The sequence below is a fragment of the Labeo rohita genome, chromosome 2 (genome assembly GCF_022985175.1).
Source record: "Labeo rohita strain BAU-BD-2019 chromosome 2, IGBB_LRoh.1.0, whole genome shotgun sequence".
NCBI classification, from domain to species: Eukaryota; Metazoa; Chordata; class Actinopteri; order Cypriniformes; family Cyprinidae; genus Labeo; species Labeo rohita.
In genome coordinates, this window is record NC_066870.1 from 5,476,820 (window position 1) to 5,503,832 (window position 27,013).

The 27,013-nt window shown below is 36.4% G+C and overlaps 1 protein-coding gene and 1 long non-coding RNA gene across 6 annotated transcripts; both read right to left on the reverse strand.

The window, feature by feature from the left end:
* Nucleotides 1-1,508: 1,508 nt before the first annotated feature.
* On the reverse strand, nt 1,509-25,236 carry dvl3a (dishevelled segment polarity protein 3a). The gene is made up of 15 exons (XM_051092261.1): nt 24,672-25,236; nt 21,161-21,230; nt 17,704-17,822; nt 17,482-17,597; nt 17,198-17,339; nt 15,118-15,211; nt 11,705-11,774; nt 11,313-11,452; nt 11,158-11,234; nt 10,993-11,060; nt 8,899-9,048; nt 8,407-8,538; nt 7,891-8,058; nt 2,520-2,729; nt 1,509-2,447 (listed from the first exon to the last, which is right to left on the reverse strand). The coding sequence occupies exons 1-15, from the start codon at nt 24,830-24,832 to the stop codon at nt 2,122-2,124; spliced, it is 2,043 nt and encodes a 680-aa protein (XP_050948218.1). The 5' UTR covers nt 24,833-25,236; the 3' UTR covers nt 1,509-2,121.
* On the reverse strand, nt 11,794-15,111 carry LOC127151931 (uncharacterized). 5 transcript variants are annotated; one of them, XR_007825003.1, is made up of 4 exons: nt 14,638-15,111; nt 12,758-14,357; nt 12,598-12,637; nt 11,794-12,557 (listed from the first exon to the last, which is right to left on the reverse strand). It is a non-coding gene; the product is annotated as an uncharacterized LOC127151931 (long non-coding RNA). The 5 variants fall into 5 exon arrangements; XR_007825005.1 differs by having other exon boundaries at nt 11,794-12,637; nt 12,958-14,357; XR_007825004.1 differs by having other exon boundaries at nt 11,794-12,637; nt 12,918-14,357.
* Nucleotides 25,237-27,013: the final 1,777 nt, after the last annotated feature.

Genomic DNA, 27,013 nt, shown 5'->3' on the forward strand with positions numbered 1-27,013 from the left:
CCCTCATGGGATCTATGTGGGCATGGGCTAAAAATGGGCAATTTATGTGGGTCCCATATAGGTTTGAACATATGGGACCATCATGGGATCTATGTGGGCATGGGCTAAAAATGGGCAATTTATGTGGGTCCCATGTGTGTTTCACAATGTGGTTCCCATATAGGTTTGAACATATGGGACCTTCATGGGATCTATGTGGGCATGGGCTGAAAATGGGCAAAATTATGTGGGTCCCATATAGGTTTGAACATATGGGACCTTCATGGGATCTATGCGGGCATGGGCTGACTGGCTCGAAAGACCTGGCGGGCAAAACATTTGTTTTGATAATTTCCGGTTAGGTAGGTGAATATTAGGCTAATATCTTAATTAATACTGCTTGTATGCATCTTTACCACCCTATTAACTTTAGTGTGTCAAAATATTGCGCCCTTTCCTGCTTACTAAGTCCTTCTCTATATGATTTTGCAGCTTCCACACGTTTTTACTGTGGTTTATACAGCATAAATTAGGAGAAGAGTATTCAGTAGTTCTTTAACTATGCAACCCATCCTGTTGTTTACATCCGAGTGTCTCCAATGTGGCCGCAGATCCGGGTAACTGATCATACGTTGACGTAAGTGCAAACCCTGCATATTTCAATCACTAAAAGCAGCAAGACATTCTAAAAAAGAAAAGCAAATAAAATAATTCTATCTGAAATCAATATTTCATGTCAGTGTATTTTGTATTATGTACATTTAGTAGATTAGAAATATGCAGAATAATATGCATCTATACATATTATTAGCGTTAATGTCACCAAAAGACCAACTTACTTTTATTTTAGAAATATTTACAAAGTGTTATACAAAGTGTTCTGTCCCTAAATGTCTCCTGAAAATTGACGGTTTTAATGCTGTTGATAATTCCCTGCACAAAACACACTGTGGTTGACACAAATCAAGTTCAAACATGTTGCATGTGAATCTGAAATCAGTGAAGCATGGATTGTATTTTTTTTACTTTAGTAGTTTTGTTGCTGGTTTTCAAGGATGAGGTCATGCCGGTTGGCATTATTCTAATCTGTCTAGCAATTTCAGGACCATTTGCCAACAAAAACAACTTTCAAAAGGCAAAACCTATTTGGTTTGTCATCCTAACGCTGCATAATTAGATAAAGAGCACAGTTGTGAGAGAGTTAATGCAGAAACTGAATATATTCTGTTCATGTACTCATCTAAACACCTGTAATTTACTGTTATTCAGAAAATATTACATATTAGAATGGAGCAATTACTTTTAAAGACTTCCAAATCAAATTGTCCCAAACTAATACCAACACTACCTTTCAATGCTTGAAAGACGACCTTTTAAAGCTCTTAAAAAGGCTGGCGAACAATAGCCGAAGAACAATAAAAGCAGATGTAGACAGAGACAAACCCAGAAACATCTGGATTGCAGATGAAGACGAGAACCTTCACATTCCACAAGCTGAACCCATAAAAAACACACAGACAGTAGTGTACTCCAAGCATGTCACAATAAAACTATATTTATAAATTAAAAAAAGAAATCTCCTTAACATGGTACTTCAAAAATTCTCCCAATACAATATTGCTGACAAACACTGAAAAATATATTCTCAGTAAAAACAATTTCCATGAATAATGAAATATCTGAGACATTTACTGAGAGTAAAAATTTAAAAAGGGCAAAAAAGTTAATAACCTCCAAATATGCGCTAAAACAGGGCAGATGACAACAGAAATTGCAAAATTTGACATTTACGTCCTTGGTTGGACTACATTCACCTTGAATCCTCACACCCATATAGTGTTGTAACTAAATCCCATTCAATTATTGCTATTTTTCTCAAAATCTCTTTTTTGTCCATAAGAGGAAATTGTCTCCCAACTATCTTGAGGTGATTTTGTACATTTAGTAAAACGTCTTACTCCGTTATTGTACGCATGACCTGTTTGCTTATGCTTTAGTAGACTAATTTCTAAGACCTAAGTGATGTCGGGGCTCACAAGCTACTGAATTTTAGGACAGCACTAATCCTAATCCTAATCGGCTGCACTAGTAGGCCACGTTTCATAAGGCAAAAAATAGTTTGGGCACTTCAGCTCGCAACAGTCACATGATGTCCACGAAGAACTCCCCATTGGCTGTGTTGCACGAGCGCCGGGAGCCCGTGAGTTCGGGGGGAATGTTTGCGAGGTGGCGGCCGGACGGCGACCCCGGGGCGCCTCGTGCAGATCCCTGCTTCAGGCTGTAGCTGTGAGATCGTGAGCTTCGCACGCTGCCCTCGCTGGGCGGCACCGAGCGCTCGCTGGGGGCTCTGTCTCTGCGGAAGTCAAACTCGTGAGCGTCGCCCATTTCGCTTCCTCCTCCTAACCTGAAGTCTCCAGCTGCGGTTTTCCCCTCATTCCGGCTCCAGCTGCAGTTTGAGCCGCTGCTCCCTACGGAGAGTAATGTTGATGTAAGTATGGCACTGTTTGAGCTTGTTAGCAGTGTGATTTGAGGTTGCTTACCTTCGCTGTGCTGGCTTCCTGCACTGCCGCCACCTCCTCCGGCTTCAGAGTAGCTGTGAGCTGCATCCGGGAGGGAATGGGCTGGTGGATACTGGTAAGGGAACGCAGTGGGCCAGGGAGCTTCAGCGGGGTGAAGCAATGGAGCGAGAGTGTCCTGATCAGATGCCCCGCTGGATCCATCATGGTCGTGCAGAGAGAGATGGGCCATGTCTACAAAAAAAACAAAATCAAAGTCATGATGATGAGAGACTACAGTGACTAGTATTATTAAGACTTGTATGGCTTAAAGGAGAAGTCCACTTCCAGAACAACAAGATAATACATAATTAAAAGAATTTACAGATAATGTATCACCCCCTTCATCCAAGATTTTCATGTCTTTCTTTCTTCAGTCATAAAGAAATTGTGTTTTTGAGGAAAACATTTCAGGATTTTCTCCATATAATGGACTGATATGGTGCCTCGAGTTTGAACTTCCAAAATTCAGTTTAAATGCGGCTTCAAACAATCCCAAAGGTGACTGTAAACGATCCCAGCCGATGAAGAAGGGTCTTATCTAGCGAAACGATCGGTTATTTTCATTAAAAAAAAAAAAAAAAAAAATACAATTTAAATATTATTCAATCTCAAATGCTTGTCTCATCTTGCTTAACAAAAAAGGTAAAATAGTGATATAGGACGATTTTGAAGTTGAGGGAGAAAATACGGTCGACATACCCTAACTGTCTTGAGCCAAAATACACAGAGTTCAGGGAGAGTAAGACAAGATGAGTGTTTGACATTAAAAAGTATATAAATTGTATTATTTTTATGAAAATAACCCACATTTACAACCACATTTGGGATCATTTGAAGCCACATTTAAACTGCATTTTGGAAGTTCAAACTCCATCCATTATATGGAGAAAAATCCTGAAACGTTTTCCTCAAAAAACATATATTTTTTTTATGACTGACAAAAGAAACACATGAACATCTTGGATGACAAGAGGGTGAGTACATTATCTGTAAATTGTTGTTCTGGAAGTGAACTTCTCCTTCAATATAATTTGGCAACTTACACTATAATTTGAAAACAGTGACAAACACGTATGTTAGAATTTAGAGATCTCCACTGAGATATTCTGCTCAAATTAAGTAAAATACAGCCATTCCGTCTTCCTTCACACGTTTGCACTATTTTCTACAACTAAATCTGCCATCACACCTTCTCAGTGATGAACTGTGACAAATCCAAACACGGATCTCAACTATAATGTTTGCAACTGAGGTTGCTCAATAAATGCACTTACGCAACCTGTGTTAAAAAAAATTAAATAAAGAAAGAAAGACTTGAATATGATTTGGAATTATTGGAATATATTTAGAAATGTCACCGTTTACAGGGGTTAAAGCAAAAAAAAAAAAAAGACAGAATTTTTTTCCTCGGCCAAACCCCATTCCACAGCCATACCGGTTACACACCCAGTTTAAGAGCAGTTTTTTTTTCTTCTTGTAATTAGGAGCACCTGTCCTCCTAATTTAAAAATCATCTAGGACCACCTTCTGATCAGTAATCAAAAATTCCTAATACAAGGTCATATTTGGGTGATATTTGACTCCTTCAAGTGATTTACAGGGGCATTTTCTTTTTACCTTTGTAATGGCATTTTTCTACTTTTATGAAAAGCATGTCATCATCTGTCAAATTAAAAAAAAATCATGTTTATAAGCTTTTTAAAATTTCTAATTAAGCATATAATAAGTAGAAGAATAAGACAAATAAGTTACCAATCATATGAATTAGTATTAATAAAAAAGTATATGTACTACAGAGGTGGCGCAGAGATACACAAAAGTGACTTGTAGGTACATTTTTAGATGTTTAATAAGGCTCAGAGGTGGCATGAGTGCAATCAAATTTGGTTACACTTTATTTTGATAGTCCTCTTTAGACATTCTACTAACTATAAGTAACTTTGCAATTACATGTCAACTAATTCTCATTAATGTGCAACTACATGTCTACTAACTCTCAGAGCAGACAGGTTAGGTTTAGGGTTAGTAGAAGTAGTTGACATAATTGCATAATTTAGAAGTGTAGAGTGTAGGAAGATATTAAGCAGACAGTCTACTAATGCTCTAATGACTAGCTGACATGTAGTTGCAGTTGTAGTTACTTACTGTTAGTAGTATATCTAAAGTGGATTATCAAAATAAAGTGTTACCTCAAATTCATAAATTCATATTGAAATTACGGTTTCAAATATACAAATTTTGAATATAGAAATGATTTAAATAAATTATACACTAAAATGAAACTAAATTTGAACAAAATTCAGTTGATTTGTTCGAACAGCTGATTCATTCAGAAATAAAGCAAGGGACTGTTTTTATGAATGGGTAATCATGAATCACTGACTCACTAGAATCGTTCAAAAGCGCACTTTCAATCATGAACGAAACAACGCTGTCTTTGTTTTTAGAGATGCACAGCAGCTGAACTGTTACTTTATTTGGAACTATTTCGTTGATCAACTGGAGTAAAATCAGGTAGTAGTGTTATAGTCTGACAACATAAGTCACTTAACATGAACCTCTTGTTTACTGAACTGTTGTATTACATCAATATCACATATGTGAACTCCCTTAAAGGCATCACTTTTCCTCTCATTTTTTCTAATTAATGGAAATCCGTCGTAGCTACGGAAAGCTTTAAGCCCTGTGTTTAAGCTTTTGAGAGAAGCTTTTGAGTTTTAATAGTTTTCATGATGAGAGTGTGTTAATTTAAAAAAAAGTGTAATAACTAAGATGACAACGATTATGATCAGTTATTACAATTTTGAAAAATAATTGTGGTTATCAGTTTAAAAATTGTGCAATCATACCATGACTAAAAATTTTAATCGATTACAACTGGACTAAACAAAAAACGGGACAGAATGACTAAATATGATAAAAACTAAAAAGGACTTTTGACACAGAACTAAATTAAACAAAACAAAAGACTAAAAGAAAGACTAAATTAAAAAACAGCTGACAAATTTAACACTAACAGTAACGGCAATAAAAATGACTAAACTTTAACTGGGACAAATAATGTCTTAGTCTCTGGTTAGTTACAAATATAGTTTTCCTCTGTATTGACAGGACTAAACACAGCACTGGAATATTTATACATGTTCAAACAGAAAATGACCTTTTTCATATATTCAGCAACTGTAATAATAACAACTCAAATCCAAATAGCAGTGTGAAATCCCCTACTAGCGTACAACAAAGGAATGTGCTTGTTTAATTTAAATGTACAATGGGCCAGTACCTAATGTAAACTGTGCTAATCCATAGCGTTAAAGGATAAGCTCTGCCAAAAATGAAAATTATGTAATTTATTATAGAATATATATTCTAATACCCTCCTGAACCCAAATAATCCTCATTCGTCTGTTGAGCACAAAAGGAGACGTTTAGAAGAATCTCCGAGTTGTTTTTTTACAAGCCCGTGTGACATTCACATGGGCTTTCGTCGATGCTAGTTTCTTGATGATTGTGTAATGCGTCTGGGCCTTAAAGGAGAAGTCCACTTCCAGAACAACAATTTACAAATAATTTACTCACTCCCTTGTCATCCAAGATGTTCATGTCTTTCTTTCTTCAGTCGCAAAGAAATTGTGTTTTTTGAGGAAAACATTTCAGCATTTTTCCCCATATAATGGACTGCTATGGTGCCCCGAGTTTGAACTTCCAAAATGTAGTTTAAATGCAGCTTCAAATGATCCTAAATGTGGTTGTAAACTATCCCAGCTGAGAAACAAGGGTCTTATGTAGCGTACCGATCGGTTATTTTAATAAAAATAATACAATTTATATACATTTTAATGTCAAACGCTCTTAGGGTGCTTTCACACCTGGCACTTTGTTTCGGAACCTGTTGGATTTCCTCCCTTAGCTCGGTTCGTTTGGGCATATGTGAACACGGAAATCGCGCTCGGATCCGCGACCAAAACAATTGGCCTAAAATCGCCTGAATGAGGTGGTCTCGCCTCGATTGAAAATGAACTCTGGAATGGTTCGGTTGTAGCGAGAAAGCTATCTGATCCAACAGACCAACGAACCAGGCTATATCACATTGTATAATGGGTAATTACAGTTCCCTGAACAGCAGTAGCTTTGTTGTTTTGCTAATACCGCTTAAAATGAACCTGTGAATGTCTGTGTGTGTGCACGTCTTCGCCAATCAAAATCAAAGCGCGCATTTTCATTTTATAATGCTGTCTTATTGCTCTCTTTGTAGTAGGTGTATTTTAAAAATGTTTTCCCGACGAATCCTGGGCACCTGCTCAAAATTATGAATACATGTAACGACAGCTACAAAAAAAAAAAAAAAATGCAACAGTAAGCCCACAAAGCTGTTGTTGTTCCATCCTGACGGATGACAGCTGGTCGTGGGTAGAAGGGATACAGCTCCGACTGGAAACTAACAATGAAATGAATTGTTTTACCTATTAGATTGTTTTTTCGTGCGTGACTTGTATGAACACATTTGGTCCGTTTAGAAATTTTGCTGTGTGAAAGCGAACCGCACCAAGAATAAAAACCAGCATTGTAATAACTTTAATCCCTGTTTTGGAACAAAGCAATCGATCCACAGGTGTGAAAGCACCCTTGCTCTGCCTGAACTGTTTTTGTTCTGGTTCATGACAGTTAGGGTATGTCGAAAAACTCCCATCTCATGTTCTCCCTCAACTTCAAAATCGTCCTATATCACTGTTTTACCTTTTTTGGTAAGGGTGTTTGATGATCTTTGCATGTTCACTTTGCGAAGACTGGGTCGGTACTTCTGCAGCGATGTAGGATGATTTTGAAATGATTTTTAAAGTTGAGGGAGAAAATACGATTGGAGTTTTTCAACATACCCTAACTGTCTTGAGCCAGAATATCCAGAGTTCAGGGAGAGAAAGGCAAGACAAGCATTTGAGATTAAAAAGTATTTAAATTGTATTTTTTTCAATGAAAACAGCCGATCGTTTCACTAGATAAGACCCTTCTTCCTCGGCTGGGATCGTTTACAACCGCATTTGGGATCGATTGAAGCCACATTTAAATTGCATTTAGAAAGTTCAAAATCAGGGCACCATATCAGTCCATTATATGGAGAAAAATGCAAATGTTTTCTTCAAAAAAACAATTTCTTTACGACTGAAGAAAGAAAGACACGAACATCTTGGATAACAAGCGGGTAAGTATATTATATGTGAATCTTTGTTTTGGAAGTGGACTTCTCCTTTAAGTGGGCAGTTGTACACTAAAATAAGCTACAAAAACACAGCTCTCAAATGTCAAGTCACATGTTGAATATTCAAACCTGAACTGTAGTGGTAAAAGTACTTACTGCCAGAAAGATCTCCAAAGATGTAGTAGCACTGCTCTGAGAAGGTGATTTTGTTGACAGTGTGGCGGATGAAGCCAGCTTTCAACAGGTTGCTGGCGTACTTTCGCGCTTCACGTCGATCTGCAAACCCCTCCACGTGATGAAACAACCAGTCAACCACATCAGATCCTGTAAGACAACATATGCACCAATTATATATATCAGCTTCATGAAATAGCTTCTTTTTCTTCTCTGTTGTGATGTATGAGTGTACCAAATGAGATTACAGCAGTTAGCAAACAACTGTGATTGAAATATCCAATTAATTCATGATGGACAAAATTAATTCCCATCCAACATTTTTCTCATTCTCAATTTTTCCATTCAGATAAACATCATAATAGGGAAGACAAATAAAAATCAGTTTAATGCTAAATTTAGGACAACACACAGGTAAAACTATAAAGATCAACTGATACAAACTATCATTTAAAAACACCTTTACTAATTGTAAAGCACTATAAAGTGTGTCTTGACCTATGAAAGCATTGGCTATAGTGATCTTCAGCCACATTCTGTCTCGAACTTCCAGTCCTGAGTCTGGACAGGCCATTGCTTTTGCAACTGTTGCCATGTCACTGTGGACGGACAGGTGGTAGTCATCAAACCCTGCAAGAAGAACAACACACAGTTTACAAGAGCACAAAACACAGAGCATCTGCCTGGTGGCGAGAAACCAGGACCTCCCACGATCCACACCCAAGTATCCAAATATAACAAATAGCACGTCAAATTTCACCCATTTTGGCATTCGCCAAGTCTGATCACTTAGAAAATGAACTGAATGAATCATTCTTGTCCTTAACTAAACCATTGTGGGATGAATTACACAAAATGTAGGGGTCAGGGGTCTGCTTAGATCTCTAAGCCCAAGTATATGCATTAATAATAGTGATGGCTTAGCGCAAAAAGAAAAAAAAAAAAAATAAAAACTGTGCCATAACGTGGATGAGAGTGTAGATGTCTTACTCTCAGTCTCTGGGATGGAGCTGGAGATGGAAGAGCTGGTGGAGGTGACTGTGCTCATGGAAGGACTCATGCCGTAGGGAGGATAGACACCCGTCATGGCCGCCGTATGGGACACCCAGGCTGCAGGGTCAATGGGCCGGATGGGCTCACCTGAGACAGAAATCAGCCAGTACTCAATAAAGCAGTACAGAACAGGTTTTCACTGCAAGTTTTACAAAACAGGCGAACAGTGATATGGAACTTAAAAATAAAACTGGTTCTTTGCAGCACTTTTTATCATTAACTTTTTACTGTATAAGTAAAAATGTGAGCAATATATTTTTAAGCATTAAAAAGAAAAGTGAAAGCTTATTAGTGAAAGACAAAATCATCATATGATTTCAGATGTATACAAAACCTAACAAATGTTTAGGGTCTGTAAAAATTTTTTGATGTTTCTGAAAAAATGTCTCTTCTGCTCACCAAGGCTGCATTTATTTGATTAAAAATACAGTAAAATAGCAACCTTATTATAAAATATTTTTACTATTTAAAATAACTGCCTCCTATTTGAATACATTTTAAAATGTAATTTATTCCTGTGATCAAAGCTGAATTTTCAGCATCATTACCCCAGTTTTCGGTGTCACGTGATCCTTCAGAAATCATTCTAACATTAATTTTTTTTATTATTATTATAATCAATATTTAAAACATTTGAGTACATTTTTCAGGATTCTTTGATGAATAGAAAGATCCAAAGATCAGCATTTATTTGAAATAAAAAAGCTTTTGTAACATTATAGACTATGCCATTCAAAAGCTTAAAATCAGTAATTTTTTTTTGGACGAAATTATAGAAATTAATAATTTTATTTAGCAAGGATGCTTTAAATTGATCAAAAGACAATTGATGATAAAGACATTTACAATAATTTTTTATTTCATATAAATGCATTCCATTTATCAAAGAAACCTGAAAAATTAAAAAAAAAAAAAAAAAATTACAAAATTCAACAAAAATTCAACTGTTTTCAGCTTAACTATAATGTGTATATATATATATATATATATATATATATATATATAGGCATTAATCCTTTTTAATTTAATGATAAGGGACAACACACACTACAAAAACATATTTTATTACATAAACAGTTTATACATAGAAAAAAACATAAATTTTCGATTCATCAAAATATCACCATTAGCAGCTATTACAACTCTGCATAATCTGGGCCTAAATTCATTGTATTCTAAACTTAACTGGCAATCAATTGTTGAAGCTATTAAGGTGTGCTGACCCAAAAATCTTTTAAAAACCTGGGCCAAGTTTAAACCAGTAACCAGGCATCACAGCTGGCAAAGGGGCATGTCTGACTTTGACATGTATAGATTGCCATTATTATGCAATCAAAATGAAAATTATTATTGCTGGTCTTTAATGATAATGTCAAGTTACTTTGATGTATTTGCACCAAAAAATGATTTTGGTGATTTGATGATTTTGAAGGATTTATGCTGATATCATCCAAAACCACACTTTGCCAGGGGTGTTTTCAAACATTTGGAGGGCAGTGTATATATATTATATCAAACAGAAAACAGTTATTTTACACAGTCAAACTATGTGTTACTGTTTTTGCTGTACAACAGCAACAACAATCTCACTGTTCACAAACTTTTGACTGGTAATTCATTTTCAATGCAATTTATTCCTGTGATTTCAAAGCTGAATTTTCAGCATCCTTACTCTAGTCTTCAGTGTCAAATAATCCTTCAGAAATCATTCTAATATGCTGATTTGCGTTAAACATTGCTTTATTATCAATGTTTAAAAAAATAAACATTATTATCAATAAATAAATCATGCTGCTTTATATTTTTATGGAAAATGTAATGCATTTTTTTTTCAGAATTATCTGTTAAACAGAAAGTTGAAAATATTTTGTGACATTAATGTCAATGTAATGCATCCTTGCCTTGACAAAAGTATTAATTTATTCCTGTCTCAGAAAAAAAAAAATAGATATTGTCTCGACTGACGGCAATCAATGGTGCATTTACGCATAAATGAGTGTAAAAGGGGAAAAGCGAAAAATAAACACTCACTCCTTGGCAAAGCAAAGCAACTGTTCGGGTTTGGGTCCCAGCATTTGGCAACAGTAAGCGACACGGGTCTGCAAAAAAAATAAAAATTGGTGCAGCTGTTAACACACTGTTGTTGTTAAGCTAAACACATCCCATATAACATGATTGTTTTGTAATATGACTCACCCAGGCTTATGCACGATCTCCCTCAGCACTCGTACAGCATCGTCGTTGCACATGTTCTCAAAGTTGATGTCATTCACCTGTGAGAGGAAACAGAAATCTAAACTGAAACAACCAGATTCTGTGCTATCCTGAACATGTCTTTATCCAATCCTCACCTGCAGCAGCATGTCACCGGGCTCAATCCGCCCGTCGGCCGCCACCGCTCCACCCTTCATTATAGAGCCAATGTAGATGCCTCCATCACCTCGCTCGTTACTCTGACCCACGATACTGATGCCCAGGAAGTTATACTTCTCTAAATGAGGTAAAGCAAGAGAGACTTCAGGCACCCAGCTGAGCTTTGCACATCTGTAATATCAACCTATAGATTTTTAGATAATTTGATAATTTGCTTAATAAAATAACAAAAGATAAAATGTGCCCTTTAATATTTTTATTATTGCATAGCACCAATTTAAGCAATAAGGCACTCAAAGGTGTGCTTTATTGTTCATATAACTAGAGTTTAATTAAAAGCAACCAATAAATCTATATAAAGCAGACTCACCCATATTTAAAGTGACAGTGATGATATTCAGCGACATTGTGGAGTCAGTGATGCTACTGAATGATGAAGACTGAAGAAACAGAGGCGAAGTCAGCTTTAACACAGTATGTTTTAAATACAGGGTTCGTACAAATACTGTAAAATGAAACTCCAGGACGTTCAAGGACTTTTCAAGCACTACTTTTTTGATTTTCAAGGACTTCAATTATCTCACTTATCAAACAGTGTCTTCTCTTTCAAAATTAAAACAACAGTTAACTTTCTTTTTTTTAATTTTAAGGAATTTGTATTTGCATATACGTTCTTTTATTTTGGTTTTGTTTTCATACTGTTTAAAAAAAAAAAGTTCCGATCTAAATCAAATGATTCGCGAACCACCACAAGTCTCGATCTGAAACAAATGATTTGCGAACCCACTCAGAAGTTCCGATCTGAATCAAATGCTTTGTGAACCTGCACCGAAGTCTTGATCTGAATCAAATGATACGCGAACCTGCACCAAAGTCTCGATCTGAATCAAATGATTTGCAAAGCCACTCCGAAGTTCCGATCTGAATCAAATGCTTTGCGAACCTGCACCAAAGTCTCGATCTGAATCAAATGCTTTGCGAACCTGCACCAAAGTCTCGATCTGAATCAAATGCTTTGCGAACCTACACCAAAGTCTCAATCTGAATCAAATGCTTTGCGAATCTGCACCAAAGTCTCGATCTGAATCAAATGTTTTGCGAACCTGCACCAAAGTCTCAATCTGAATCAAATGTTTTGCAAACCCGCTCAGAAGTTCCGATATGAATCAAATGCTTTGTGAACCTGCACCAAAGTCTCGATCTGAATCAAATGCTTTGCGAACCTGCACCAAAGTCTCAATCTGAATAAAATGCTTTGCGAACCTGCACCAAAGTCTCGGTCTGAATCAAATGCTTTGCGAACCTGCACCAAAGTCTCGATCTGAATCAAACGCTTTGCGAACCTGCACCAAAGTCTCGATCTGAATCAAATGATTTGCAAACCCGCTCAGAAGTTCCGATCTGAATCAAATGCTTTGTGAACCTGCACCAAAGTCTCGATCTGAATCAAATGCTTTGCGAACCTGCACCAAAGTCTCGATCTGAATCAAATGCTTTGCAAACCCGCTCAGAAGTTCCGATCTGAATCAAATGCTTTGTGAACCTGCACCAAAGTCTCGATCTGAATCAAATGCTTTGTGAACCTGCACCAAAGTCTCGATCTGAATCAAATGCTTTGCGAACCTGCACCAAAGTCTCGATCTGAATCAAATGCTTTGCGAACCTGCACCAAAGTCTCGATCTGAATCAAATGCTTTGCAAACCCGCTCAGAAGTTCCGATCTGAATCAAATGCTTTGTGAACCTGCACCAAAGTCTCGATCTGAATCAAATGCTTTGTGAACCTGCACCAAAGTCTCGATCTGAATCAAACGCTTTGCGAACCTGCACCAAAGTCTCGATCTGAATCGAATGATTTGCAAACCCGCTCAGAAGTTCAGATCTGAATCAAATGCTTTGCGAACCTGCACCAAAGTCTCGATCTGAATCAAATGCTTTGTGAACCTGCACCAAAGTCTTGATCTGAATCAAATGATTTGCAAACCCGCTCAGAAGTTGGGATCTGAATCAAATGCTTTGCGAACTTGCACCAAAGTCTCGATCTGAATCAAATGCTTTGCGAACCCGCTCAGAATTTGGGATCTGAATCAAATGCTTTGCGAACCTGCACCAAAGTCTCGATCTGAATCAAATGCTTTGCGATCCTGCACCAAAGTCTCGATCTGAATCAAATGATTTGCAAACCCGATCAGAAGTTCCGATCTGAATCAAATGCTTTGCGAACCTGCACCAAAGTCTCGATCTGAATCAAATGATTTGCGAACCTGCACCAAAGTCTCGATCTGAATCCAGTGATTTGCGAACCTGCACCAAAGTCTCGATCTGAATCAAATGATTTTTCAACCCGCTCCTAAGTTCGGATCTGAATCAAATGCTTTGCGAACCTGCACCAAAGTCTCGATCTGAATCGAATGATTTGCAAACCCGCTCAGAAGTTCAGATCTGAATCAAATGCTTTGCGAACCTGCACCAAAGTCTCGATCTGAATCAAATGCTTTGTGAACCTGCACCAGAGTCTTGATCTGAATCAAATGATTTGCAAACCCGCTCAGAAGTTGGGATCTGAATCAAATGCTTTGCGAACCTGCACCAAAGTCTCGATCTGAATCAAATGCTTTGCGAACCCGCTCAGAATTTGGGATCTGAATCAAATGCTTTGCGATCCTGCACCAAAGTCTCGATCTGAATCAAATGATTTGCAAACCCGATCAGAAGTTCCGATCTGAATCAAATGCTTTGCGAACCTGCACCAAAGTCTCGATCTGAATCAAATGATTTGCGAACCTGCACCAAAGTCTCGATCTGAATCAAATGATTTGCGAACCTGCACCAAAGTCTCGATCTGAATCCAGTGATTTGCGAACCTGCACCAAAGTCTCGATCTGAATCCAGTGATTTGCGAACCTGCACCAAAGTCTCGATCTCAATCAAATGATTTTTCAACCCGCTCCTAAGTTCGGATCTGAATCAAATGCTTTGCGAACCTGCACCAAAGTCTCGATCTGAATCAAATGATTTGCGAACCTGCACCGAAGTCTCGATCTGAATCAAATGATTTGCGAACCTGCTCCAAAGTTCCGATCTGAATCAAATGATTCGTGAACCTGCACCGAAGTCTCGATCTGAATCAAATGCTTTGCGATCCTGCACCAAAGTCTCGATCTGAATCAAATGCTTTGCGATCCTGCACCAAAGTCTCGATCTGAATCAAATGCTTTGCGATCCTGCACCAAAGTCTCGATCTGAATCAAATGATTTGCAAACCCGATCAGAAGTTCTGATCTGAATCAAATGCTTTGCGAACCTGCACCAAAGTCTCGATCTGAATCAAATGATTTGCGAACCTGCTCCAAAGTTCCGATCTGAATCAAATGATTCATGAACCTGCACCGAAGTCTCGATCTAAACAAAATGATTCGTGAACCCGCTCCGAAGTCTCGATCAAAATCAAATGATTAGTGATACTCAATCCAACTTTTTTTACTAGTTTTATTAACTAAAATAAGTGGAGAAGAAGTATTTTGTTTCTTTAATTTCATGAATTTTGTGTAAAAAAAAAAAAAAGATTTTAAAAAATTGTATAAAAATTAAACACTTATTTAATACACTATCTTTCAATAATTCAAGCACTTTTAGTACCTCTTCAAGAATGTTGCTATTTTCAAGGGTTTTCCAGGCTTTAAATTTCAAAAAGTCAAATTCAAGTACTTCAACCACTTTAAGCACCTTGTATGAACCCTGTATATATCGTATTAGACACTTAAGAGCTCTGCCGCTGTCTCACCCTCTCCATTTGTTGGGCTTTGGGCCTGCGCCTTCGCCGGCGATGTCGTCTCATTAACCTGGATGAGCCGCTTTGCTCCGTAACACTGCTGAAACTGCAGAACGGATGTCACAATATGGTGATTACATAAGCTTTGCATTTCAATTTGAGTCACAAGCAATGTGAAAAATTACAAATCCAACAGTTTAAACCAAGTTTTCTGAAGAGGAATGATTGATTCATGAAAAACAGATTTAATGATGCTGCTGTTTACTTTCAGTGGAGAGATAGAAATCTAGAAATACAGAAGCTAAACAAAAATTCTAGAGGTTTGGAATGACATTAAGGTGAGTAAATGATGACTGAATTTTTTTGGATCACTCTGACAGCTCTGAGTCTGATTCATGTAATGACTTTTAGTACTTTTCAGGGAGCAGCCAATAAAGTTATACTATCGAAAAATACTAAACCATTATCAAATACCAAAACAAACTAGGGCTGCATGATGAACTGTACTTCAATCATGGTCACGATTTCTGCTTCTCACAGTTTGTTAGGCGTAATCTGCAATATTTGCCCGCTAGTTGTTTATCCAACAAATGTTTCATTTTAATTTGCCATCTGCATTATCTTGCACTGGTAACAAGCCTCCACAAGTTTTGCTCATGGATGCCAGATTTCAAGAGTTTAAATCCCCAATCAGAGCTTGTCTCTTAAAGAATTAGTTCAATTCCAGAATAAAAAAAAAGTTTACTCACCCCATGTGATCCAAGATGTCTTGCTGTCTTCAGTCGCAAAGAAATTAAGGTTTTTAAGGAAAACATTTTTCTTCATATAGTGGACTTCAATGGGGTTCGACAGGTTGAAGGTCTCAAAGTTTTGGAAAAAAGGATTGTAGTTTCAACACAGCTTCAATGGGCTCTACATGATCCCAGCCAAGGTAAAAGTTACTTATCTAGTGAAACGATCGGTCATTTTCCAAAAAAAAAAAAAATTACATACTTTTTTAACCACAAATGCTTGTCTTGCACTAGATCTGCAATTTGCATGCGTGACTTCACACATTACGTAATCACGTTGGAGAAGTTACGCATGGTTAGTTCTTGATCTGTTTACTTTGGTTCAAAAAGGTAGGGTAGGGTGAAAAACTCCATCTCATTTTCTCCTCCAGCTTCAAAATAGTCCGTAATTGTTGTTTTAACTTTTTTGTAAAGAGCATTTGACTTTTGCACATTCGTTTTGTAAACACTGGGTCATAATGCATGAAGACAAGCTTTTGTGATTAAAAGTATATAAATTTTTATTTTTTAAAAATGACTAATTGTTTCACTAGATAAGACCCTTATTCTTCAGCTGGGATCGTTTAGAGCCCTTTGAAGCTGCATCGAAACCAATTTGGACTTTCAACCTGTTGGGTCCCACTGAAGTCCACTATATGGAGAAAAATCCTGGAATGTTTTCCTCAAAATCCTTAATTTCTTTGCGACTGGAGAAAGACACAAACACCTTGGACGACATTGGGGCGAGAATTTTCAGGATTTTTTTATTCTGGAAAGGAACTCATCCTTTAAATCATTACATTTTCTGCTCAGTGGTTTGATTATAATCTTCCCAACTTGGCAACCATGCGCACACACACTCTCTACATTACTGAAAAACAGCTGATAAGCTCTAAACAGGCAAACATGGGTAACACAGCCAGTCTGTTTTCTTTCCCGAGGTCATTTGCGCTGTTTGCTGTGACTAAATCATCAAGCAAAGCATGCAAGTTGACTTTCGGTTAATTTTTGTGCTCATGTAAAAGCGCAATAATTCTGATGAAATGTACGAAAATGTTAAATGACAATTATCGTGATTACACTTTTTGCACAAAATGATTGTAATACTCAAAACTGCTCTTTTATTATTATTAAAAATCATTATTAAAAATTTCTTACCATAAAGCAACCAACCCTAACAAAATAAGATTCCCAACCCTGTAAATAACTCAAATAGCTCTAATCGGAGCTCTGAAAACCCTCACTAAACCATTGGGGCTCGTTGTGATTGTAATCATATTAAGCGCACTGGTTTGGGAACGAACAAATGCTGTGAGACTCACCGGCTGGTGGAGCCGTCATCCGAGTCAAAACAGCTGCTTGATTCCAGTTCACTGCTCATGAGGGAAGAGCGGCTGTCACAGATGTCATAACCTCCCAGATCCATGCCTCTGCCGCCCCGCGAGTAGCCATTCTGCCTTCCTCCTAGATGAATGACCATTGATATTAATGTTTATTCGTGCTCAGTTGTTCCAGTTCTTAAATATTAACTATTGAACATGAATCTTTTACTGATAAAACCATGTCATCATAAGTCATGCACAGAAAGGAGGGTGCTGACACATACCAGAGTGCTCATGTGAGTGTTTCCTGCGCGATCTGTCCCTCTCCCTCCTGTGTGACACGACTGAATCAGTCTCCGTCTCATCATCCACACCGTGCCGGCTGCCTGCAGCCTTTGGACTGTGTGGGAGAGAAACAAAAGACTGTGAGAACATGCTCCTTATTTTGAGTTTTACTGCCAACTTGTGATTTGATCTGTTCATTTGTACAACACAAAGAAGCGTACTGGAAGGACGGGGGTCTGGAATCTCCAATGCCTTGGCTTCTCTCATGAGACGGCGGCCGCTCGGATTGACTCTCCGCCACTGAACATCCATCTGAGTGGGAGCCGTCTGATGACACCAACTATCAACACACACAGAGAAACAAACAATTTAATGACATGTAGTTTACAGTAACCTGAAGTAGTTATGCATGAATCAATACATAATTAAACACGGTTTCAGCTTATCAGAATTGCTTCTCATGCAGAAATACACCCTTTTTAAAGCAAAATGGTTAATGGGGGTTCACATGCCAGTCCAACATACCTGTACTACAGCTCCTGTCACTGATCTCTCACTAAACTCACTATAGAGAACTTTTACTATGATGGGACAAAAGACATTTTAAAAAAAAAAAAAAAAAAAGCAATAAAAATGGCTTAAAATGAATGTAAATCTATTAAAAACATAAAAATAACTTCTAGGATTTAATTTTAAAAAAAAATCTTCATAACAATTTGCACTAACCTATTTTAAGTAAATGTTACTGCTACTGCTCTGTACAATCTACTTTTACTATTGAACTTAACACTGATAAAAAAAAATGTAAGTAAATATTACATAATTAGATATAATTTCACATGTAGAATTAAGTAAAATCTACTTTTCCAAATTAATAATTATAACAAAGAAAATTATTGACTTCAGCTCAGCCAGTAAAAGTCTGGGTAATTTTTACTTGGTCAAAGCTTACTTGGGAATACTTTGATTTTACTTAATATAGCACCTAATTAAACCATGCTAAAAGTGTGTATTTTACATAGAAACATCTAAGTAAATTATGCAATAGATATCATAGATATCACAGACACTTCAACACTTGGTACAAAATACACAATGACGGTAAAATTATGTGGTTCATTTTTGAGTATAAATGTGTCATTCTGTTTCACTTAGAAAATGAACTCCAGATGTAACAAAATCACAAGTTACTAAACTATATATACAATATATACGAAAAAATATATTCTTTAGTAGGGGTGTGACAAGACACCTATCCCACGAGACGAGACACGAGACTGGGTTCACGAGAACTCACGAGAGGGTTACAATACATACAAGTGTTAAGATACTTTTGTTTTGATCGCTACTGTAGACAATAAGTATTTATACCCAAACTATAAACTTTTATCCCAGTACTTCTATTTTTAAATGTCTGTAACACAGAAATAATGATTATAATGTCTTTGAAAAGACTGTTCGTGTTGCTCTCTCTGCGTTCACATTTACCCCGACCCTCTGATTCATTAACATGGGCAGCGACAAAACGTGTTTCGCATGTTCCACTGACACTCGTGATGCGAAACAGTCCTAATAGACATAGCTAAATCTTGTCATTCAGGGATAAGATCGCGTGGGTGTTTGAATCGAGATCTCGATATTTAAGGATTAATCGTGCAGCTCTAATGTAAACACTGCAAAATGTTTTGGGAGGATATCGTCACGAGATCTCGCTAGATCCGACTGTTCTCGCGAGACACATCGGATCTGGTCACATCCCTATTCTTTCGGGGGGAAAAGTATTTTTTACAAATGTCATGAATTATTAATGTATAAATTGCAATATGTTTTGGGGTGATGCACTACATGGCATTAACAAGACTTAACAGACTTAACAAACCATGCCTTGTCATTAAAAGCTCAAAGTCCTTAGTGGTCCTCTCTGTTTCCTGTTTTATGTTTTTTACTTGCATGTTTTTGTATGTTGGTCACACCACATTAATTTTAATTTGTTAGTCAGCCTTTTTCTAACATTTGTAGTATTTTAAACCTACTTTGCTATTAATAATATTATTATTATTATTATCAATAAAATATGACAAATTACTTAAAGGAATGAAATTATAAATCTATAAAACAGCTATAGTTTTATAATATACATTATAGTGTTTTTTCTGAAGAGAGAAACTATCTTATGGGAATATTTTACCAGATTTTATGACATTACCAGATTCCAAAAAGGTGGGACCAAATTAATTTAACAATTAGCTACAGACAAAAAAAAAAAAAAAAAAAAAAAAAAAAAAAAAAACATTGTTTGACCATTGATCTAAATATTCTGTGGGATGTGTACAGTGTTGGGGGTAACACATTATAAGTAACGCAAGTTATGTGATTAGATTACTTTTTCCAAGTAACTAATAAAGTAACGCATTACTTTTTAATTTACAATAAAATATCCGAGTTACTTTTTCAAACAAGTAACACCAGTTACGTTGTTTTCCCATTTATTGATTATGCGCTATGTAAACATGATGTTTACTGAAGTTCTAGACTAAATGTGAACATGCATTTACTCATCTCAGTTGCACAAAAACACATTCAGTATTCTTTAAAATGAATAAAAATAGTGAAATACAAACTCAGAATTAAGATTAATGCAAATCTGCAATAATTAAATATGTTAAATAACACATATATCCTGTATGTATTTAATCCCATTTAATTACGCTTTTGACCTTCGATGATCCAATTCAACCGTACTAATAAAGAAAAAATTGAATTACTAGATAAACTAAAATTTGCACTTCTTTTTTTTTATTGCTGAAGAGTGTTTAAGTTTCTTTGAATTTACTCTTCCTTCAGCCTGAGGCTTATTCATTTTATTTTTGATGTAAAAGGGCTTTTACATTTGCCAAAAATAGATTTTTTTATTAAAAACAAACCAGCAAACCCTACCTAAATCTAAAAAGTAACGCAAAAGTAACGTAACGCAAATGTAAAGTAATACATAATGTAATTATTTACTTTTTTAGAGAGTAACGCAATATTGTACTGCATTACCTTTAAAAGTAACTTTCCCCAACACTAGATGTGTATATGGAAAAGAGCAACTTAGACATTTTGCTAATATCTTCGTTTTTCTTAATTAATGAAAAAGTGGTGATTAAAAAAAAAACATCCCACAATACCGAACATATCTCACTATCACATGGAGTGCTGATCATGTTCTTGAGTACAGCCTGGATCATTGGCTGCTATCTGAATGTCATCTTAAATTCCTGTTATGGTCAACTACTCCTTTTATTGGTGTAAGAAATCAGCAGGCTATTTGTACTTTCCCCAGAACTGCCTTGTTTACACAGCAATATATTAATCTGAGTGTGTTTGTATGTGCATATTCAGAATGAAGAAGATGTTCTTTGAGGTTGCATGGCATTTAAATATAAATGAGCTGCTCATAAAACAAAGCTTATGCAGCATACCAAAGTCTTTGATTAGCTGCATCAGACCGAAGTGAACCTTAAGCAGGAATGACTGGCAGACACTTTGAAAAATACAAATACAGCAGTGCCAGCACTCAAGAGAACTAGGAATGGGCTGAATTAAAAGGCTGATCTATTATGCAAGGAGCACGGGGGAATTAAGATGCAGGGCTGGACGGCATGCATGTGTGTGCGTGTTTGTTTCAGTTCTCACCCAGCAAATCACACGGCCATTGTAACAGGGAAGTTTTGCATTGTCGTCTGTGATTTCCTCCTTGACCACCCTGCAAGAAACCGAGAGGAAAAAAAAAATCAGAACAGACAGGTCTTATTTTTGAACCGCAGTCTGCGTGTGAAGTGTAAAAAAAGAAAGCTCAGCTTTAGAGATCCCCAGAGTGTCTGGGAATAAATTAGAATACGTAAATGAGACAATGCCATTAGATGAAAGAAAAGGACGGGCCGGATCAAAAACGCATAAATCAGATAAACATGCACACACATGTGCTCTCCGAATACACAAAAGACTGAACGCAGGGAGACTCCAGCAGATAAGGCCCCCAAACTCATGAATTCAAAGATATTTTCAAAGATTATTTCAACTGTACAAAATGTACCAGCAGAAAGTTCACAAGTCGGTATGAAAAGAACTGTCTGTTCAAATGCTCATTTGTAAAACAAGTACAAGCTCACATCATTTACAACCAACAAGCCTGGAATGTGATGCTCTGAATCAGATCATTTAGATTCGGTTATCAGCTTGTAAAACGTACAACAAAAGTGTGTACATAAACACCTACAAGGCAAACAGACAGGGTTCCTTGCACTTTTTGACCACTGCATTTACATTACTTTTTTAAATTGTTCATATTTACTGCATAAGTATTTTATTGAGACTCCTAAATTAAATTGATTAAAAGTAACAGAAAGGATATTGACACTGACACAAAATATTTCTATTTCAAATAAACACTGTTCTTTTGAAATTTATACTTAAAAAAATCCTGAAAAAAAAATCTACACTGATTATAATAAGACATGTTTCTTAAGCATCAAATCAGCATATTAGTATGATTTTTGAAAGATCATGTGACAATGAAGACTGGTGTAATGATGCTGAAAATTTAGATTTGATCACATAATAATTTACTAATTTATTAAAATATTAAATAAAACACAGCAATATTTCACAAATTGACTGTTTTTACTGTATTTTTAATCTAATAAATGCAGCCTTGGTGAGCAGAAGAGACGGTTGGATTATGAAGGATAGACATGTGAACTTCCCAAAAGTGAAATATCATTTATAAACTAAGGTACAAGTCAAAATTATTGTCTGTGGCATTCAAAACCATGCTTTTAAACCCAGATTATGTTTTCATTCTATACCACCCGTTTTTAACATAAACTACCTATTTTCATGTGCATACAACCAAAAAAAAATCATTGATTCGCAAACACTCTAATCCAATAACACCACTTAAAAATGTGTAAAAAGACTCTTTGTTGTGTTGACAGACACGTAAAACATCAATAGAGACAGATTCAACTGAGCTATTCGTTTCCATTTGGCAGAAATCTGAGCCTGCCCTTCAACGGCGAACATCTTTAAGCTTTTAATGAACTTTTTTGAAGAGGAGTTAAAGGGAGGGGAACGGGACGATCAAACGACAACATATTTCACTGGGGAAGGTTGTAAAGCTGCCAGCGCTGAAGCGATCAGGGCATTCCACAGTCACTGCCTGCAGTTGTTCCAAGTCAACATTCTTTCGCCTAATGCAACAGACAGACAAGACAAGAACACTAGCCAGCACTCCAAATGTGACTTATTCACAAGCTGGGGGTTAGTTTAAAGATACAGGTAACACGTCACATAAAGCCTAACTGACAGAATAAATGCAATTTTAAACCTGAGTCTTTCCAGTTCAGCATACAAGTAACTAGCGATCTGTCAAGCGTGATGTATTTTAATAATACAAAGATATAAAGAAAATGTCCAAACATGTCAATCTGACACTTTTTGAACAATTCCTTTTTATGGCCTTTCTAACGACTCATGATGATTGTTAAATAATTTCTCATTTTATTTATTAAGCCATTCTAGAGATATTGAACAGTAAGATTTTTCATGTTTTGTTCTACTCACCAAACCTGCATTTATTTGATCTAAAGTACAGCAAAAACAGTAAAATTCCGAAATATTTTTACTGTTTAAAATTTTTGTTTCTTTTTAAATATATTTTAATATGTAATTTATTCCTGTGATTTCAAACCTGAATTTTTAGCATCATTACTCCAGTCACATGATCCTTCAGAACTCATTCTAACATTCTGATTTGCTGCTCGAAAAACATTTATTATTACTATTATGATGTTGAAAACAGCTGAATTGAATTTTTTCAGTTTTCTTCGATGAAAAGTGTTCAAAAAAAATATTGATAATAATAAAAAAAAAATGTTTCTTAAACAGCAAATCAGCATATCAGAATGATTTCTGAAGGATCATGTGACACTGAAGACTGGAGTGATGATGCTGAAAATTCAGGTTTGATCACAGGAATAAATTCATTTTTAAAATACATTCAAATAGAAAGTAGCTATTTTAAATAGTAAAAATATTTCAAAATTTACCGTAAATGCTGTACTTCGGATCAAACAAATGCAGGCTTGGTGAGCAGAAAAGACTTCTTTAAAGAAATATTAAAAACTTTTGACCGGTAGCGTACATCTATATTTTACCTATATTTTTAAAGGCTCGCAAAATCACATTCCCATGCCTGTATGTCACTTTAAAAACCCCTGATATTCCTAATTTTTGGTGACCTGGCAACCCCGGTCTACACATCCAAGTGTACAAGGTCTGCTCTTGAAGGCCTAAATAAGAGGTCAGAGAGTTCACAGCAACTCCAAAAGGCACTTAAAGGATGGAAACCTTGAGAAAAGCGCATCTAGGAATAATAAGCAAGGCAAGACCACACTATAAATAACGTGAAACGCGTCCAAAACTCACATAAACGCACCTCGGATGTTTTCTGTTTTCATCATTTGCGGGGGACGTTCGGTTTGGGGGACATATGGCCGTTGGGCTGCGCGTGCGCACTGCACGTTCAAATCGATTCTACTGTACTTCTGTGTGCTTTTAAATCGAGGTGGAAAATTCCTGAAAGTGTCAGTTAAACGATTTAGTTTCGGCTATACTCCCTCATCAATGTCCTGACGCGAAGGTGCTTTGTGAAAAAAGAAAATACTTTAGGAACCGGATCTGAACACAATACGCGTAAAGAAACCCCAAAACCAAGAGTGCTTTTTGTGTAGTCATGGTAATTTAGACTGACGCTGGAGAACATTCAAGAAGAAAGGACGCTGTGATACTTTGACTGTGGTCACCAACCATTCACTAACTAACAAACTGCACCCAAAGCTTGTGCCGACAGGCCAAAAGCCATATTTGAGAGTAATCCAGCCTTAAAATGGATGCCGTCGTCAATTGAACGGGACCTAACATTCACCCCTGCTGAACTCACAGGTTTTACGCACACACACACTGCTCGTTTGACTCCGTTCACACACAGTTGTGTCCAACACAACTAACAAAAGACATTTTATCAGCCTGAAAACCCAACGCAGTCGACCCACGATCCAAACAAGGGGAGAATTTGTGGATTTGTGCTTTAACCCCGAGAAATACATGCAGAAGTGTGAAGAAAACTAATGTACGGTAGGCTCACCCAAAATCATCGTCCATAGATTTAAAGAAAAACTTGTAGTTTGGTTTCTTGAGAGCATTTTTCAGGTCCAAAAGGGTGACCCTTTCGGCAGGGATGGGCAGTTTGACCAGGTATGGAGTTTCCTGGTCGTCGAGATGGTAGATAACTTTAGTCTCCCCCATTGCAGACCGCTGGGGAGAAGCGAACGGCGGTCATCCAGCGCAGGGGCTCCCCTGATGCCCCTCCAGAGTGGGCTTTCGCTCGCTTTCACCCGCCAGTTGACTTTTTTGTTAATCCCGTTCGTTCTTTCTTTCTCTCTCTCTCCGCTTCCTCCGGAGTTCCCAGGAATCTTCTCTATCAGCGCGAATATTCCATGAGCTGATGGCTTTGAAAGGCGATTAAGGATCCATACTCTTATCTCACTGTATCCCGCCGGTTGAGAACGGAGGATAGGGCGTCAAATGTGTGATAAATAAGATTATTTTGGTCGGGAATGCCGTGGCTACTCGGAGAGCTTCCCTGTGCTCTCCTTACAGAGGGTTTTGTATTGCTTTCATTGACGCCGAATGCCCGGGGAAACGTGCTCCCTCTAGCGGAGAGGGGTGGTAGGTGTGAAGAAAAAGTTACGTGGGGTCATTCTGCTGAACGGATGCCATTTGGAGAGTGGGGTAAGCTGGGCCGCTCACCCAAGTTGTCCTCTAAGCAAGGAGAAATGCATCTAAACAGCACTTCTGAAAAAACTGGTCCAGTATCATTACATGCTCTGTGTTGGGTTAGGGGTAAACTGTGTCAAGAGGAGAAATGTCATACACTGCCACTCAAACATTTGGGATCAGTAAGATTTTTAATAACGTTTCTTGTGCTTATCAAGGCTGTGCTCATTTGATCAAAAATACAGAAAATAATTAATATTGTGAAATATTATTACGATGTAAAACAATGTTTTTCTATATTAATGTACATTAAAATTTAATTTATATCTGTAATTAAAGTTGAAGAATTTTCAGAATCATTACTCCACTCGTCAGTGTCACATGATCCTTCAAAAATCATTCTAATATACTGAATTATTATCAGTGCTGGAAACAGTGCTGCTTAATTTTTTTTTTTTGGAACCTGTGATACTTTTTTTCAGGATTCTTTCATCAATAAAAGGTTAAAAATAGCAGCACTTATTTAAAAATAGAAAGGTTTTTCTGACACTACTGTTCAAAAATTTGGGGTTTCTTTTTTTGAAAGGAATTAATACTTTTATTTACGGAGGATGTGTTACATTAATAAAAGTGTAGATTTACAGTGTTACAAAAGATTTATATTTTGAATAAATGCTGTTCTTTTTAACTTGTCATTCATCAAAGAATCCTGAAAAAAAAGAATCACAGGTTTAAAAAAAAATCGGCAGCTCAACTGTTTGCAACATTGATAATTCTAATAATAAATCAGCATATTAGAATGATTTCTGAAGGATCATCACTTAAGACTGGAGTAACAGCTGATTCATAATTTATACTTTAAAGTATATTAAAATAAGAACCATTATTTTATGTTGTATTCACATTTTGCAATATTACTGTTTTTTTTTCTGTATTTTTGATCGAATAAATGCACCCTTGATGAGCATAAGAGACGCCTTTAAAAAACATTACAAGTCTTACTGATCCCAAACTTTTGAGCGGTAGAGTATGACTAATTCCAAAAAATAAAAAATAAATAAATAAAGTAACAAATTCCAATTACACTGTAAGTGTTTTATACAAATTCTAGTAATAATCTATGCATTATCCCATTCTAAAGTCTTATGTTACATATCACAAAAAAGCATGTATAAATGTAGTGAAACTCTTTTTAAACATTTTGATTTTTTAAAATAGATAAAACTTTTTATTGGAAAATCCTTTACTGACTGAAAAAAAAAACTAACGCATTATTATTCCACATAATCACAGATTTAGTGAACAGTGCTGGGTGGATTACTTAAAAAATTGAAGTCTGTTACAGATTACAAATTATTCTGATGAAACTTTAGTCAGTAGTGTAATTTAGATGACTCATTTTAAGTAATGCATTTGGACTACTTTCAGATTTTGATTACATTACTTATAACCTAACTTGTTTGTACATTTGAATGGGATTATTGTTATAAAAGAGGAAACAAATATGTTCCGTTCTTTGTTATCAACATTGTGAAATGCATTAAACATTACTTCAAGGTTTAAAAGTAACTGTAATCTGATTATGAGCATTTTAAATGTAATATAATCAAATGACAAGAACTCAAATGTTTGTAATCTGATTACATAATCCAGATTACATGTAATCAGTTGCAAAAAGAAAAGTATATGAAAAGTAACAAATGCAGTGAA